Genomic DNA, 15,015 nt, shown 5'->3' with positions numbered 1-15,015 from the left:
AAGCTGATGAGTGCTAATGTCTATAAGAAAAAAAATAAAAGGAATGTGTTTGTTCAAATGGTACTTCTTAACTGAGGCTTTTATCCTTGCATCTTAAAGACCATGTTTTCATTGCTAATAGCTCAGCAGGAAATGTGGAACTGTGTTAAATACCATTTCTCTTGTAATGATAGCTGAGCCTGATTATCACATCTCAAACGTACAAGCAGCTTCACACAGCCATCTCTTTTAGCCTGCTCATTTCACCCAAGGCCTGTCAAACGTGCAACATGTGGCTGAGATCTTTGGAGTCCAGGGTGGTGTTTTGATGCAAGATCAAAGTGCTTAAGCAAAAGAGACTTTAATCCTCTACCATGACCCCCTCTGAAGAGTTTGTGGAGAATTGTTTGACCTGGACCCTGGCATCAGTAAATAATCCTAAAAACAAGATTCCCCCATTAATGGCCTAAGTCTAGTTTTCTCAAAAATATGCTGAATGGCGGGCTTCTTTCTCGTATTTTAAGCCTGAGAAGATCCTGGCAGAGTTGCCCTGGGGTGGCAGTGTACCAGCTGTAGACAGTCCTGGTTATGTTGGCAGTGCAGTCCTGAACCTCACCCAGAGCACAGCCGAACTGGAGTAAAGGCAAAGAAATGGGGAAGGAAGGGAATCTGAAGGAAACGCCTCCCGTGGGAAGCTCCCATTACTTCTGTTCTTCTGTATGAGCATGATTTACCAGAACAGAAAGGATTGGAGTGGTTTTACTGCTTGAGTATCCTAATTTGGGAACCTTAATAACACATTAAACCATTTTCTTCAAGATAACTAGCTGCTCTCTGCAGGAATTGTGGTAGCTGGGAGCCTTGGTGGTAGGACAGCTGCTTTATGCCTCGTTTGCTGATTATTTGGGTTTCCCATCCACTCTGTGGCCATTGCAGCCAGGCCTGCAGTGGTGGGACAGCAGGAACAGCAGTCTGGATCAATGCTTTAATTACAGCTGTGGTGGTGCTCAGCACAAGGCTTCAGGTGCTGGACACACCTGGTGGGGATTAGTGTTTCAATAGCCGTTTCCATTCTCTCACCTTTTCTGCAGGTCTTTTTTTTCCCGAGAATTTTCAACGTATATGAGAGCCCATTTCCATGATTAAAGGTCACGTCATGCTTTTTGTTATGAATGTGTTAATTAAAAGCAGGTGTAATACTCATAACTGCTAACCTATGGATGCTGTGGTTTTGAGATTTGCTATGCATTTCATCATAATAAAATTAGCTATTTTGTTTTGCCACTGGTATTTTCATCTGATTTTCTTCTCAGAACGAGGACCAGACTTGCTTTAGCCACATACACAACATTTCCATTCTGCTCTATGAAAACAAAAACAAAGCCCACACAATCTTTAGGGAAATTACTACAGGAATTCTCTTCACTCTAATGGTGTGTTATTAGCCCTTCCTTTTTAAATATTTTCTTCTTCAGTATTAATCTCTCTACACGAATGTTTGTTGCAGTGCATTCAAATGAACATGTATCAGCGGTCATAATTCTAATAAAGAAAATGAGCTCTTTTTCTGATTTTCTCCTGAGTTTATGGGGTATTTTTGGACTGAAGATGTTTGTGAAAAAGGCTTCCCCAAATAAATGTCAGTCAGTCAAAGTGTCTGGAAGTGGGTGACTTGAATTTTCTCGAAGTGGCTCTAATATGAAGCCAGCTGACAGGTTTGATGATGATGATAGGAGCTGGTGAAGTCTGAGACACGGTTATGTCCTTAAGGAAGCTTGATTCTTACAAGCATGTTGGTCAGATTTTCACGTTAAACCTTTTGTGTATTGTGTGCCCCTTCCTGGTAGGCTTCGTGATGTAATTTCTTTGTTCCTGTTAGTGTCTTAGTGTGTGGAGCAGCAAAATAACACAAAGCCATTTTATGCTATGTTTTTTTCTCTAATTGCACACAGGACAACAGGAATTTATTTAGCCATAATCCTTGAAAGCAATCAATTTTAACCATTGCCTAATGATCTAAAGTAATTGATAAAATAAATGTGTAAAACTCTAGGGTATGGTTTTGTTGTGTGTGGAGCGAAGACTGCAACTCTCCTTTTTTTGCCCACATTTATCCATATTAAATCTCCAGTTATTTTCTATTAATGTTCATAACCTCTAGATTTTTTTTTGGCATTTCCTTTTTACTTGGGATGACAAATAGATCTTCACAGTGGCAGGTCCCATGAGAGTGAGTTTCAGCCCTGGGCACCTTGAGACAGCTTTCTGCTGTGAAACACAAAGTTTTCCCTTTCCTAATTTTGCTTTTGCACGTGCACCAGAGAAAAGCTTCAATGGAAAAAAATGAACTGCCTTGCCAGTCACCATCTTTGTTAGTTAAAATATGATTTATGAATCTGAATAATCTGTAGGGAGAGAACATACTTGGTAGAAGCAAGAATCGACTTTGAAACATATTTGCGGTGAAAACAGCACACCCTCAAACATGCACATCTGCTGTAACATCTGGCCTCTGACAGAAAGCCCTGCTAAGAATAATATTACACTAATTTCAAGCATACAGGTAATTTCCTTCAAAGAACATACCTCTAGACAATACGTTGGCTTGCTAAACTTTTTACCATAAAAAACAGTGCTGCTGTTTTCCTTTGGCAGTGTTCATTACATTTGAAACAGAAGCAGCATTTGCTCTTACTGCAGTAATTTTGTGTGGTGGCCAAAGCAAATTCTTTCCACGAATTAGATTGTCTCCTACTTTTTTATTAACGATATTGGACTATGAAGTATTTTTGGACTATCAAAGCTGCTTTTGTTGGGGTGCAGGGAAGACTTTGTTTAGTAGTGCCTCCCTGTTTCCAAATGAGACGTGTGCTGGTCTTAAAGTGAAGTGAGATTCACTAAACCTATGGGATACTGGAAAACAAAAACACCCTTTGATTGATTGATTGATTGATTTTGAAATGAAATATTGGAAGATTCCATTTGCTATGCTATTTTCTACCTTTTTAAGATGTGTTAGTCCTACACATGCTTTCCAGAGCAAGATACTCCTGTGGGGCAGTAAGCAGGGAGTAAGCCTGGAGCATGCACGGTGCTGGATCGTCCCCATCCCGTGGAGGATCAACTGCATGGCTGCTGTGTCCCAGCACGGAGAGGGAGACCCACTGTACTGAGCCCTGACTGCTCTCGGCACAGCAGGAAAATGCTATGAAAACTATGTGGACACCTTGAGTATTTTGACACCAGTGAAGATAAAAACGAATTGTCATTCGCTTTTTATTCTTACAACCTGAATTTCTCAGAGGTTTCCGTGGAGCTGGGGTTTATTTGGAGGGGGTGGGCAGTGATCAGCGATAGGCTTAGCAGACTCCTTTCCTCTTTGGTGTAGTACTGTTAGGTAGTACGCCTAGCAAGTAATGCCTTTAAAGCATAAAGCAATTCATCTTTGGCTCAGCACAGCCCTCGTGAAAGGTGATTAGTTTGCATTTCTCAAGTCTGCACGTTCCTGCAGGCGGTATCACAGCACGAGGCACTGCTGCATGGCTGCACAACCACAGCGTTACGTGAAAGCAGTGCCATGTGTGCCAATAGCACTCCTGGTGCTTTCACCAAAATTGCCAGTGGGCTGAAAAGTCTGGTGGTGGCTTGTTCAGGATGAACATTAAAAACTCTGTCAGCCGTAACTCCTGAAGCTATTGAATAGCCATCAGACAATTACAGTTTTTATCATTATCAGCATGAGCTAAATTCAAACTGGCTGTTTAAAGTTAAATGCAATTGTTAATTTTAAATGTTTTCCAGTCTCCCTACCAGGGTCACCTTTAATCATGAACCTGAGGATGCTAACAGGGCATGTAAAATGAATGGGCCTGGGCTGTTGCTTTTTCTTTTTTATTTTTTTTTCCTAGCTTAGTGCCACTAAGCAGATGGCAAATTCAACTGTTTCTGATCAGTTGCTGGCACATAAAGTAGCTTTTAGAACAAGACCATTTTTGCTCGTAGGAATTTACAGATTGCTGAATATTTCCAGTTCTGAAGCCACATCTGCCGTTGTGCTGGTTTAGAGGTATTTTTGCTTTGTGATTTACGGAATGTTAAACCAGTGGGTTTGTTGTAGCTCTTGCTGTTTTCCTCTCTTCTTTTCTCGTTTCCTATATTTCTTCACTGCTGTGCTCTTTTGCACTGTTACCTGTCTCTAGCACTTCTGCATGTGTGTTCCTCAGCTTGATTTTGCTGCAGAGCGCCTCAGAAACCTGAATCTTGGCATCTGCTAGCATCCTCTCCTCAAACTCCCCCTCCTTTACAGCTCTCTTTCCACTGCACTTCTCAACTGTGGCACATTTGGGCAGCCCCTAAGGACAGCTGCTGTGAGGTGCTCACATGCAGTGCACGTCTTCTATCAATTAATTAACTAGCAACAGACATATGAACTAGCACAAACTGTAACTGGTTACAGGGGCGCTACTAAAGGGGCCTCTGTCACTTGGGCTTGTGCAATTTCATTTTTTGTCTTCCAGATACACAGCTTGAATAGGCTCCAGTGATTACATCCAAGTCCTGCTTTCTTCCACACTTGAGCGAACAGGCTTCTTCCCTCCCGAAAGGTGAAAAACAACCCAAACAAAGTACCTTTCTGCTTCCTCCGCATTTTGAGGCAGTATACTAGACTGGATGTGTAAAAAGCACTTTTTGTCAGAAGCAAAGCAGCTGTACCCATCATCCCGTTGATGTTGCATTGCTCGGCCAAATGAGACATCGCTCATCTGAGAGCAAACCCTGCACTGACAGCGTTCGTCTCTTTGCTGCCCTGCAAAGCCGGGAGTTTTAATGTTTCTAGTGACCTGCTGTGGGTTGTGCTGGCAGTCTCTGTAGGAAATGAAGACACCGAGAACACTTGGCTTATTGGTCCTTTTGCTCCAAGAGATACGACTGCCAATAAAATTACAAAGTATAGCCATTAACAACCTTGTGGTAAACACCCTCAGTGGTAGGGCCTAGAGCAGTATATTTCAGCTGATACCTGGCTAGTGCGATGTGCTTTTTCGGAAGGGCTAAGGAGCAGGCACAGCCCCTCAGCTGCTTCTTTACCTACGTGGGAGAGGAAGGGTAAGGGCTGGAGGCAGAACGAGGAGGTGCCAGCAAAACTCCATTCATGTGGGTGTGCTTGTACTCAATTACAGGAGGCTTGAATTTGGCCTGGTAACTCCTAAGATCATACATATTTATCAGTACTCAATCATAGCAGAATTTGGGAGACATCTGTATTTCCTGCATATAACAAAAGAAAGATATACTGCTATGATATTAAGATTAAGTATTGCTCTTTCTCTTCTTTGACAGTCATAACGCAACTCTTGAGACACCATATATCTCTTCCTAATGAAGTGTCAAAAATATTTACCTTCAGGACAAATTACAAGAATAGCAAACATCCTCACTCTGTATTAAAGGAGTTGGTACATGAATGTCAGCAGCTCACAAGCTCTCTCTGGTGGTCCTGCGCAACTGAACATTGCACCGAGTCATCGTTAGTTTTGATGTAAGCAGAAATAGCAGTAACAAAAGGAAGAAATGGAAATAAAAAGTTAGAATGTTTCAAAGTGGAAGCTGGTGATTTTTCCAAGTTCCTCAGGCTGTTTGCACCTGCTTTGCTCATCTGCGTGTAGATGGTTACTGAGATGAAAATAGCCTGAATTTTAGTGGTGCTGAGGCTGTATATTTCTCTGGAGTGCCACTGAGTTCTCATAACTTCTGAAAATTAACTTGCAGCCTATTACCAGCCTTGGAAATCTGAACTTCAGGATGTGAGATGCTGCATGCTTAAAATTTAAAAATGCCTATTTCACTGAAGTTTCATTCAGTAAAATCAGTGACAAGGCTTGCCATTCCTTCTAAACAATTACATCAGCATCACAACATTTGTTCAGAAAAAAATGACTTATTTAGTGTCTGTGCCTGTAATACTGATACCTTAATTTAGGTCCAAATTTTGTTTGTCCTTAGTAGCACACATACAAGCGGGAAATATTGAAGGTGAAATTGACTTCTGTTGTTACCAAAACAAACCACCATTAAAAGTCGTGTCTTTCTATTGAGGTAGAGTTTGCTAATGTGAAAGAAGTGATAGGCTCATTGCTCAACTGAACCAATGTAATAAATCCATTTAAACAAAGAAATTGGCTTTTTATTGAAAGAGCGTAATGCCCACCTTGCAGGGCACCTCCAGAGAGCCGCTGGCAGCCAGCAGGGCAGTCACTGTGAATCCTGTCTCACTATGGCAAAGACCCCGAGGAGCCAGATGAGATGGTGCTCATGTGTGCCAAAGCACATGCCACGTGAGCTGTAGAGGACTTTTATTTTCTTAGCCCCGTAACCAAACATGCAAAGCTGAGTGTAGACAAGCCAGTGTTTTTTCCCAAGCTGGCCTTTTCTGTATTGTTCACAGCTTTAAACCAAGCGATGCTGTACAAGCTGCGCTTACCTGGTCTTAGATGCGTGCATACAGTGATTTGTTTGCTATGGAGCAATGAAGTGATTATTTTAAAAGATTCACTGCTCGGCATCCCCATGACATTGTTTCCAAAGATGTTTCTTGTCTCTTGGGCAGCACGTAGGTGGTCTTCTGTATGCATTGTACCAAATGCTATTTTGTGCGTGTTCAGGTTCCCCTGCTGCTACAGGCAGAGGCTTGCTGATCTCATCTTTGAATACAAGAGGGATATAAAGCTTTCTTAAAATACATTGACAAAATTGATCCAAATGGCACTGAGAAGACAATATGAATGCAAAAAATGACAAGAAATTAATTTACCCCAAATTAAGTCTGCTTAGCCCGTGACAGTAAGTGGCAAGTCATTGTCCTGTCTTTACCTTGACCCCCACATAAGAGTTTCCATCTTTTCTCCCTCTTTCTTGTTGAGGAGAGCGAGTGAGAGCATGGCAAGGCAGGTATTTGACACCCAGGCAAGGTCATCCCACCACAGCATGCTAATCTCAGAATGCACAAAATGGATCTGCGGTGGAAGTAAGAGTCAGATTAAGTCAGTGAGGTCGGAGTGGTTGCTTGAAGAATTTGTGCAACCCCTCTTGTAATTTAGGCATTTGTGATCCTTGTATGAGGGCTGACCTGAAGTCAGGGCTGAGCCCTGACTTGTCAGCGCTCAGATGGTAAGGACTGTTAGCACTCATCTGTCAACCCAATTTTTAGGTACAGCCACTTCCTCAATTACTTGTGCCTTACAGCATACCTTCATGTTTATTTGTTCCTGCAGCAATTTACTCGTCAAAAGGGAAGCCAAAAAGCAGCCTGGTTCTAAAAATGCAGCTGTCAAGCTCCTGTCTGTGTGATGGTTTGGGGTTGTTTACCTGTGGCAGCTGGATAGCAGGAGTTTTCTCAAAGAGCTCGCCGATCTCTTTACCTTGTGACTGACAGAGCAGGGTAAATTTCAGAAAGCTTTTAACCTTCCCCGTGTTTCCTGAAAACACTAATAAAGGTGTTTGAGATCACCCATGAGATGGTAATCTTGATTTTAAAAGGCATAAAAAAAAAAACTGTAGAACTACAGAACAAAAAAAACTTTATCACAGTCTGTATTTCTGCTTCTTGTAGCCAAGGCAGCTCAACCTTTGTCAATTCAGAGGAAAACAAAACCCTTACAAAGGATGCAAGGACTATTTTGAAGTTCTCTCCCAGCGGCAGGTGGCCCGGCAGCCAGTGCCAATGGTGGGAGCTGCTCTTTTGGGCGGTTCTGCAGCACTTGCTGTGCTGTGTGAAACGTCTTGGATCCCTCCAGCTAAAGGAGCCCAGATATCACAGCTTAAGCTCTTTGTGGTTCTCTCTTCCATCTGGATTGAGAGCAGTCAGGGTAACATGGAAAGCACGTGCAGCGTAGAGTACCTGGATCAATGATACCCATCTGGCACGTGTACCTCTTGATAGCATCGTGCTGTGCTGCATAGCTTATTACATGTCCTCACTGATACTCCCTGAAAATTAACCAAAAATAAAGATAAAATAGGAGTTCTGAAAAATTTCCACCTTACAGGTTCTGTTCAGCAATGGTGAGAAAACAATTAATGATGATTAATGGCCATCTATCAAAGGCTTAATGACCTTGCACAGATAATGCCTTTTAGACAGACTGTGGCGTATCATGGTAAACAAATTCTTAACGCTGCCATAAACCCAGGGTGGGTTTTGATTGTTGTTTTTAAGTCATGATGAATTATGGATTTTACAGAAATACCAGCACCTTTTTGATGTTAAGGGTGTTTTTTTCTGCAACGTTAGCTGAGGCCACAGACTTAAGAAGTTGTGCCAGTATTTTGATAAAAGCCTGCTAATAGATGCTGAAGTGTCCCAGCTGCTGAGGCAGTGCCCAAGCCTAGTGAGTAGGCAAAGGTACCAGCAGTAATTAGCTGCCATCTCTCTGACTTCTTCCTAGATAAAGCACACAAAAGCATTGTAAGGGTCTGCAGAAACACTTTTACCTGAACATGGGTACTGCCTTTTGAACTGGAGCATGATTTGTGTGAAGGAGTAGGTATGGAGAGGCTGGAATGAGGTTGTCAGGCATAAGGTGGGTTTTGTAGCTCCTGGGGCTGCCTAATTGATGGCAGGATGGTGTCCTACTTCTGCAGCAATTCAGCAATGCTGGGACAGCTTTGTGTCCTCCACTAGGTCTGTCCCCCATGTCTGTTGTGCAGCACTGCAGGGATACTTCAAAGATTTAAACAAACAAACAAACAAACAAACTCCAAAAATATGTGCTCAATGCATGAGAATGAAAGTCTCTAAGAAGACGGAGGACATTCTTCTTGTCTGTGTGTGTGTGTGTTGATGGCTATTTAAAAAAAAAATAATAATAATATTTGTTACCAGGAATTTGGAAGTAGTTGTTTCTCAGGGTTCAACTGTTCTTACCTGTTCCGTTTGTTGCAGACATGGAAAGTCCTTTTTTCGACAATTTAGAGCTAACATAAGAAAAAGAAATTGCTGGAAAAGCAGAGCTGTATGCTGCAAAGTTAAATGAACCATTTAAAGTAATAGCAATATACACTCTCTGGGATCTAATGTTTTAAACATCAGTGGAAAAGATTTGCTGGACCAATATGCAACTTTATTTAAAGGACAAGGTTAATGATTCTTTGTGTGAATATTTACTTTATTTGCTTCTGCTTCTCTCTTTTTTTTTTTCTTTTTTTTTTTTTTCCCCTAATAGGCTGATGATAAAGACACTGGGAATTACAGTGCCATGCAGTACAGGCTCATCATTCCTCCAATCAAGGATGGTAAAGAAGGTTTTGTGATTGAAGCTTACACAGGGCTAATAAAAACTGCTATGCTGTTCAAAAATATGAGAAGATCCTATTTCAAGTTTCAGGTCATTGCAACTGACAATTATGGAAAAGGACTGAGCAGCAAAGCAGATGTACTTGTAAGTATGAGCCAGGCATTATCTTTTTGGAATAATTGTTGAGGAACTTTGAACACTACATAAAGTTTAATTTCAGGCAGACCTACAGGAAGACCGTAAATGGTGCACTTGATCTCCTTAAGTCGCTGAAATAAAGCTTTTTCAAATCAGAAGCTTTTATGACTGTCTGAAACTGTTTCATGGAAGAGGTACTGATTGCAGTTACCACATGATGTTCAGTGTTTTGTTTATTCAAAGAGCCATTGTCAGTGGTACAATTTAAAATCTAATTCTTTGCATTAAACATGGAATTTACAAGCATTTACAGATCTACTCCACCTGTTCTCTAAGTCAGCAAGGTGCAGGCAGCTCCTGTTTGGAAGCTGTGGGTTAAGAAGGATTAATATGGCATTAAGCCCCAATTAATAAGTCAAGCTAAAATCCTGCTAACTTGGATCTTGCTAACTTGGGCTGTGCTCTGTGTTAAGGTTACTGCAGAGCTTCTGGGTCGCAGTTAGATCTGATGTATCTGGTTTGCAGTGCCAAGAGCTGAACAAACAGGCTCAGAAAGAAGACTGGGGAAAGCCAGGGTTGCCATGTGTTAGTTGCTCATGTCTGGGAGTGAGATGAAAGGAATAATTTTGGGATAAGACTGTGCTTTAAATTTTCAGGAAAGCAATGTTTCAAAAATGGCACCAGACACTGAGCTCTTTTTTTGTGCCGAGTAAAGGACATTGACTTAGTCAGTCACAGAAACCATCAAAGCTAAATTTCTTTAAAGCCTATATAGCTTGATGGATTGGGTTAATATTAGCATAATGTCGTAGCAATGAAGTACATTATCTAGTTCATGGGAACACTGTCAAATGATACAGATGATAACCATAATACTCGGTATATTGAGTTATGCAGGAATTCAGCAAATAAACATAACGTATGACATCCTCATGCTTGACCTCTCAAAATGATAGGGCATTCTCATGCAGTTTGTGGTGATACTAGATTAAAATATAGCCCAAAGATATTGACATTGAAATTAGAAAGTGAGATTTGTCTCATTAATTTATAGAGGCATATTTAGGTTGTCTTAGTGAGTGATGGGCACTCTGAGACACTGTTCTTGAGCAAGGTGTGAGAGCTTAGAGTCACTGTAGATACAGTTACAGATGGACACCAAAGCAATGTGAAAGGTTGGGTGTGCCCTGAGCATGATGCATAGATGAAGTTCCTTTCTACTTAGACCAAGCTGTTTCGGGGCTTTGTGGTTTGAACAGAAGTTATCCCACTGTCGTATGTCACTGTGTGGTGTCAGGAGGTCAGACTGGGAGGTGTAACTGCTTTCAGTGCAAGTTCAAGGTATGTAGATAAGAGAAATGAAACTGATTGCTCGTGTGCAAAAGGATGAGATGTATGGGGAGAAGTTAGGATTGCTCTGGGAGCAGATCTAGGGAAAAGAGGAGGAGCAACACCAGAGGGACAGCTCAGCAAGGAACGTGGGCAGAGCTAGGTATTCTCCAAAATGAGGGCCAGGGCAGTGCCTTGAAGCCCTGGCAGTGCTCTGAGGTGCCCAATCTGCTGGGACAGTGTCTTCATGCTGCAGGGGTGGGTCCTGCTGCCTGGGACTGGCAGGGTGGCTCAAGGTAGACGCCTACAGTTTGGCTCGATGTGATGAAATTTTCCATTGTAGCTTCAAGATCAAAAGGAAAAATCAGTAATTGAAAAAATAAAGATCTTTACAAATGTGTATGGAACATAAGTGTTACTATGGAAACCTTAACTCTTTCTTGGTTTTTGTTCCACACTTGTTTTTCTGTAGCTTGTCATGAATGTGTTTTTATTCGCATTTTTGTGCATGAATGAGAAATCATCATTGTGATTCTTCAGGTTTCAAAGAACTGTCAATTTTTGGTTACATTTATGCAGTACTCAGTAAATAGGTGCACAGTGATTCCTTGAATTGTATAATATAGTTAATTATATTAAGCTGTTCATAGCTTTAGAGTTCCTTTTAGTAATCATAGTCTAAAATCTGAGTTCATTATAATTCTGTATTTCTCACAAAGAAGTCTGTACACTCCGATCAGTGCGTCTGATGACATTTGAAGAACATTTAAATATTTAAAGTTGAATTAAGCTTCAAAGCTGGTGAATCAGTGTTTGATGTGAAAGTATATTATGGCTTGTCCACTGAAGTGCTTACAGCACTCAGACTTCTCTTATGAAAAGTAGTTGTTGTTCTTTATTTTATAATTAATTGGGATAAATGATTTTTAAATTTATCTGTTTTAACATTGTCCTACATATTTTTCCAAATTTAGCTCCAGAATCATCTACAGAGACATGATATATGGGACATGACATTTACTGTCATGTCTTTATGAACATGAACCAGATTTTAAGAAATGTTTTATTTTCTTCACCTTTTGGGGAAGCAACTGTTCTTTTCACAACCTGAGGGGAGATTGGTTGTGCTTGTGTAGAGAGAGCAAAAAGGAAAAAAAAAAAAAAAAAAAAAAAGAGGTGGGTGGGGAAGGGGAAAGCACGCAGCCGTTTTACCCAAAGGCAGCCTTTTCTTGGGATCACACTAAAAATAGCTCAAGGAGGCTAGATTGAGATGTGAAGCAGAGTTTGCCAGCTGTGCTGAACGTGATCCATGCCTGTAGTCCTTTCTGCAAGCTCACCGTCCAACCTGCCGTTGAGAAACAGAGTCGCTTTGCGTTTGTAGTAGAAAATGCTGATCAGAGAAATTTTATCCCATATAAAGGAGAGGGAGAAGATAAAGAAATCGGAGAATAAAATAAAAACTTGCACAGGGTACTTCAGTCAAAATAGATGAGCATTGTAATTTTCTAACAAAGTACCATTAGATTTAGTTGAATTAATCTGGTATTTGCATTTACATTGGTGTAAATTGCATGTTTCCAAGGTTGGATCTTCCTGTCAAGTCATAAAAGATACTGAGATGCTAATAAGTGATTTTGAATATGGCATGTGGGATATTCATGAATGCTATAAGTAAATTCTTACACCATGACAAACAAGCTTCATGGGCTCTCTCCCTCCAGATATTTATAAAATTCTGATGCAGGTCTGCAGTTACAGTTCTGGTTAAGTATTTCCCTGCAGTTTATTGGTACTGGCTGCCAAGCAAAGCAAGATTTCCCAGCTATCTTTTTCTGGAATTAAATGAGACATCAGTACATCAGGGCATGGCAGTGAAGGCAGGAAAGCAATTATTCCATTCTGTTTGTACAGGGAGGATGTTACATGTGGAAGTGCCAATGAATTTCACTCTTTTATTTCCAGGTCTCTGTGGTCAATCAGTTGGATATGCAAGTCATCGTCTCTAATGTTCCTCCCACCCTTGTGGAACAAAACAAAGATCAACTCATAGGGTAACAAATTTACTTACTCTACAAATATCAAACAATTCACTGGTTTTGTGTTTAGATTCAGCAAGAAGTGCTCCCTCTGTGTCATTTTTTTTTGCCAAAAGGCTTACAAACAAGCAAGTATTTTGATGGGGAGCACAACCAGCTGGGTGATGACACTGGCCTCCCAAATCTGCATTTTGCCCCTCCTCCCAAGGGGGGCAGAGGTACAGCATTTCTTTGCTTGTATCCTTGCCCGATTTGCAGGCTCAAACTAGGTTCAGAGCTGCCCCTCAGAGCATAGTGGAGCCTCCAAGCACTGATGACAAAACATGCATTGGTCAAAATCCAGCATGTGAAATTAATAAAGCACGGTTCCAGAAGACTGAGGCAATGTGTGCCGTTGAGGTGTATGGATTCACTGTAGTTTTATTTGGGTATATAGCCGTAAGGGAAAGCAGAGTTTAGAAATTTTATATTGGTGCAATTAATGCCAGTAACATTACATAAAATAATAATTGCAAAAAATATATATATATATGTAACTGGGTGTCATTGTTGAAGCCTAGCAGGCATATGATGTTGTGATGGGGGTACAGGTAATTGGAAACATTAATGCTTTGCAGTCAAGGCAAGGTATTTTATTATACTTGGAAGCTAGAAAAATCCTTTCGGTAAATGTTTTAATAGAGCTCATACACCACATCAGTGACAGCTTCCAGGAGTCAGGTTTTCAGTTTTGGTTTCCTTTTGAAAGGCAAACATAATTATCTACATGTCACTCGGTATATAATCACAAATTAGACATACAAGAAAGAAAATATTACAGGTGATTACAAACATTTGGGCACTCTTCCATCACTGTAGTCCATCCGTGATGAATGATATTTCTCAGATTTCCACAGTTCTGTTGCATCCTATTGTCACACCTTTACAGCTCCGTGGAAATTGAAATACATTAGGGTTGATGATATAATCACTCACTGAAAAAGAAGTGTGTCATCTAAATGTCTCATGTCTTCACTGGGCTAGGAAAAAATAATCAACAGATTAACTTTTGGATGCTTAGTACATCCCCCTTTCCTCTTTGCTTCAAGCCAGGGTTAAGGTAGCTCTGATCGATTCTATCAGAAACACTTGTTAAGTTGTTCAGGTAATAGTCTGAGCTCGCAGGGACTCCATTTCCTAAAGCTATGAATAATACACAAGTCTACTTGCTTAACACGAAGATCTAGCTTTCAGAAAGTGTCAGGTGTTGATGTTGTCTGGAGAGATGAACAACATAACTTTTGTTGACAGTAATAGGAAAAGTTTGCTCCTGCTTTCCTAAGCCTTCAAGTTGACCTTAGCATGCTGCGCTGTACACAAATTTCTCTTGTAGCCTTCCTGGGCTTCCATTTTCTTGAGTGCAGAAGATGAACATATCTGTACCATTTTTCTATATGCCACAGCACAGATCTTAGAAGAGCAATTGGGACTTAGGCTGTGTTTGAGATCCTCCCAGTTCTGGACTATCCCGGAGCCAGAGAAGCCACCACAAAATACAGCTTTTACAGAGGGCAGTTTGAAAATGGGGTGAAACAAGCCTGGCTTGAGTGAAGAGTGTTGGCTGCATGACATGTGCTGAGGGACTGAGCGTGAGTGCTGCAGTGGGCAGCGTGGCAAGAGCAGCAGGAGCAAATATCTTCTTGCACCTTTGCTGTCCCTACAGAAATCTCCCTTTGCAACCACTGGAGCAGCTTTTTTCCAGCTCCCTGCAGGACTCAGTAGTGTTCAGAGCCTGAACAATAAATTGTGCTGTAACCATACCCTCAGTTCTTTCCTCCTGGGCCCGGAGGGATGGCTGGCACAGCCTACCACAGTCTTGGAAAACAGCCCAGAGCTATGCTCCTCAGTCCCTGTGCTCCAACAATTCCTTTCCTGCCAGCTAGAAGTCTTTTCAGAACTGTTTCATGCTGTTCTGGCCCCTGTGCATGGAAGTCTCTGACAGATGTGTAAGTATTTCACCTTGATTGAAGCTTCTCAATGAGTACAAAAATAAAATAGGCCGGGTTTTGAATATTTAAGATAAGCTTGGGAAGAGTTCACGTTTGCAAATTGTGAGGACAGAAAATAAGTATGATATAAGAACTTCACTCTGAAAGTTAAGCTTTTAAATACAACTTTTGCTACAAGAGGTTACATGAGCATTGTTCAAGAAGCCCGTTGCGTTCTTTTTTGAAAATACTTGCAGATGTGAAGTTTCATAT

General features: G+C 41.1%; 1 protein-coding gene across 7 annotated transcripts in view; it reads left to right on the top strand.

Annotated features, from left to right (window-relative positions):
• The window catches only part of PCDH15 (protocadherin related 15), a 773,967-nt gene that overhangs the window by 718,796 nt on the left and 40,156 nt on the right, over positions 1-15,015 (top strand). For 6 of the 7 annotated variants that reach the window (XM_068688403.1, XM_068688402.1, XM_068688405.1 and 3 more), the window contains 2 exons: positions 9,201-9,416; positions 12,702-12,790. In XM_068688403.1, the coding sequence (XP_068544504.1) occupies positions 9,201-9,416; positions 12,702-12,790 (305 nt within the window). Of the gene's footprint in view, positions 1-9,200; positions 9,417-12,701; positions 12,792-15,015 lie in introns of those variants that run through there. The other variant, XM_068688404.1, reaches the window with a different exon arrangement.

The sequence above is a fragment of the Anas acuta genome, chromosome 7 (genome assembly GCF_963932015.1).
Source record: "Anas acuta chromosome 7, bAnaAcu1.1, whole genome shotgun sequence".
Lineage (NCBI taxonomy): Eukaryota > Metazoa > Chordata > Aves > Anseriformes > Anatidae > Anas > Anas acuta.
The sequence above is the reverse complement of the archived record's forward strand: the minus strand, read 5'-3'. Positions and strand labels throughout refer to the sequence as shown.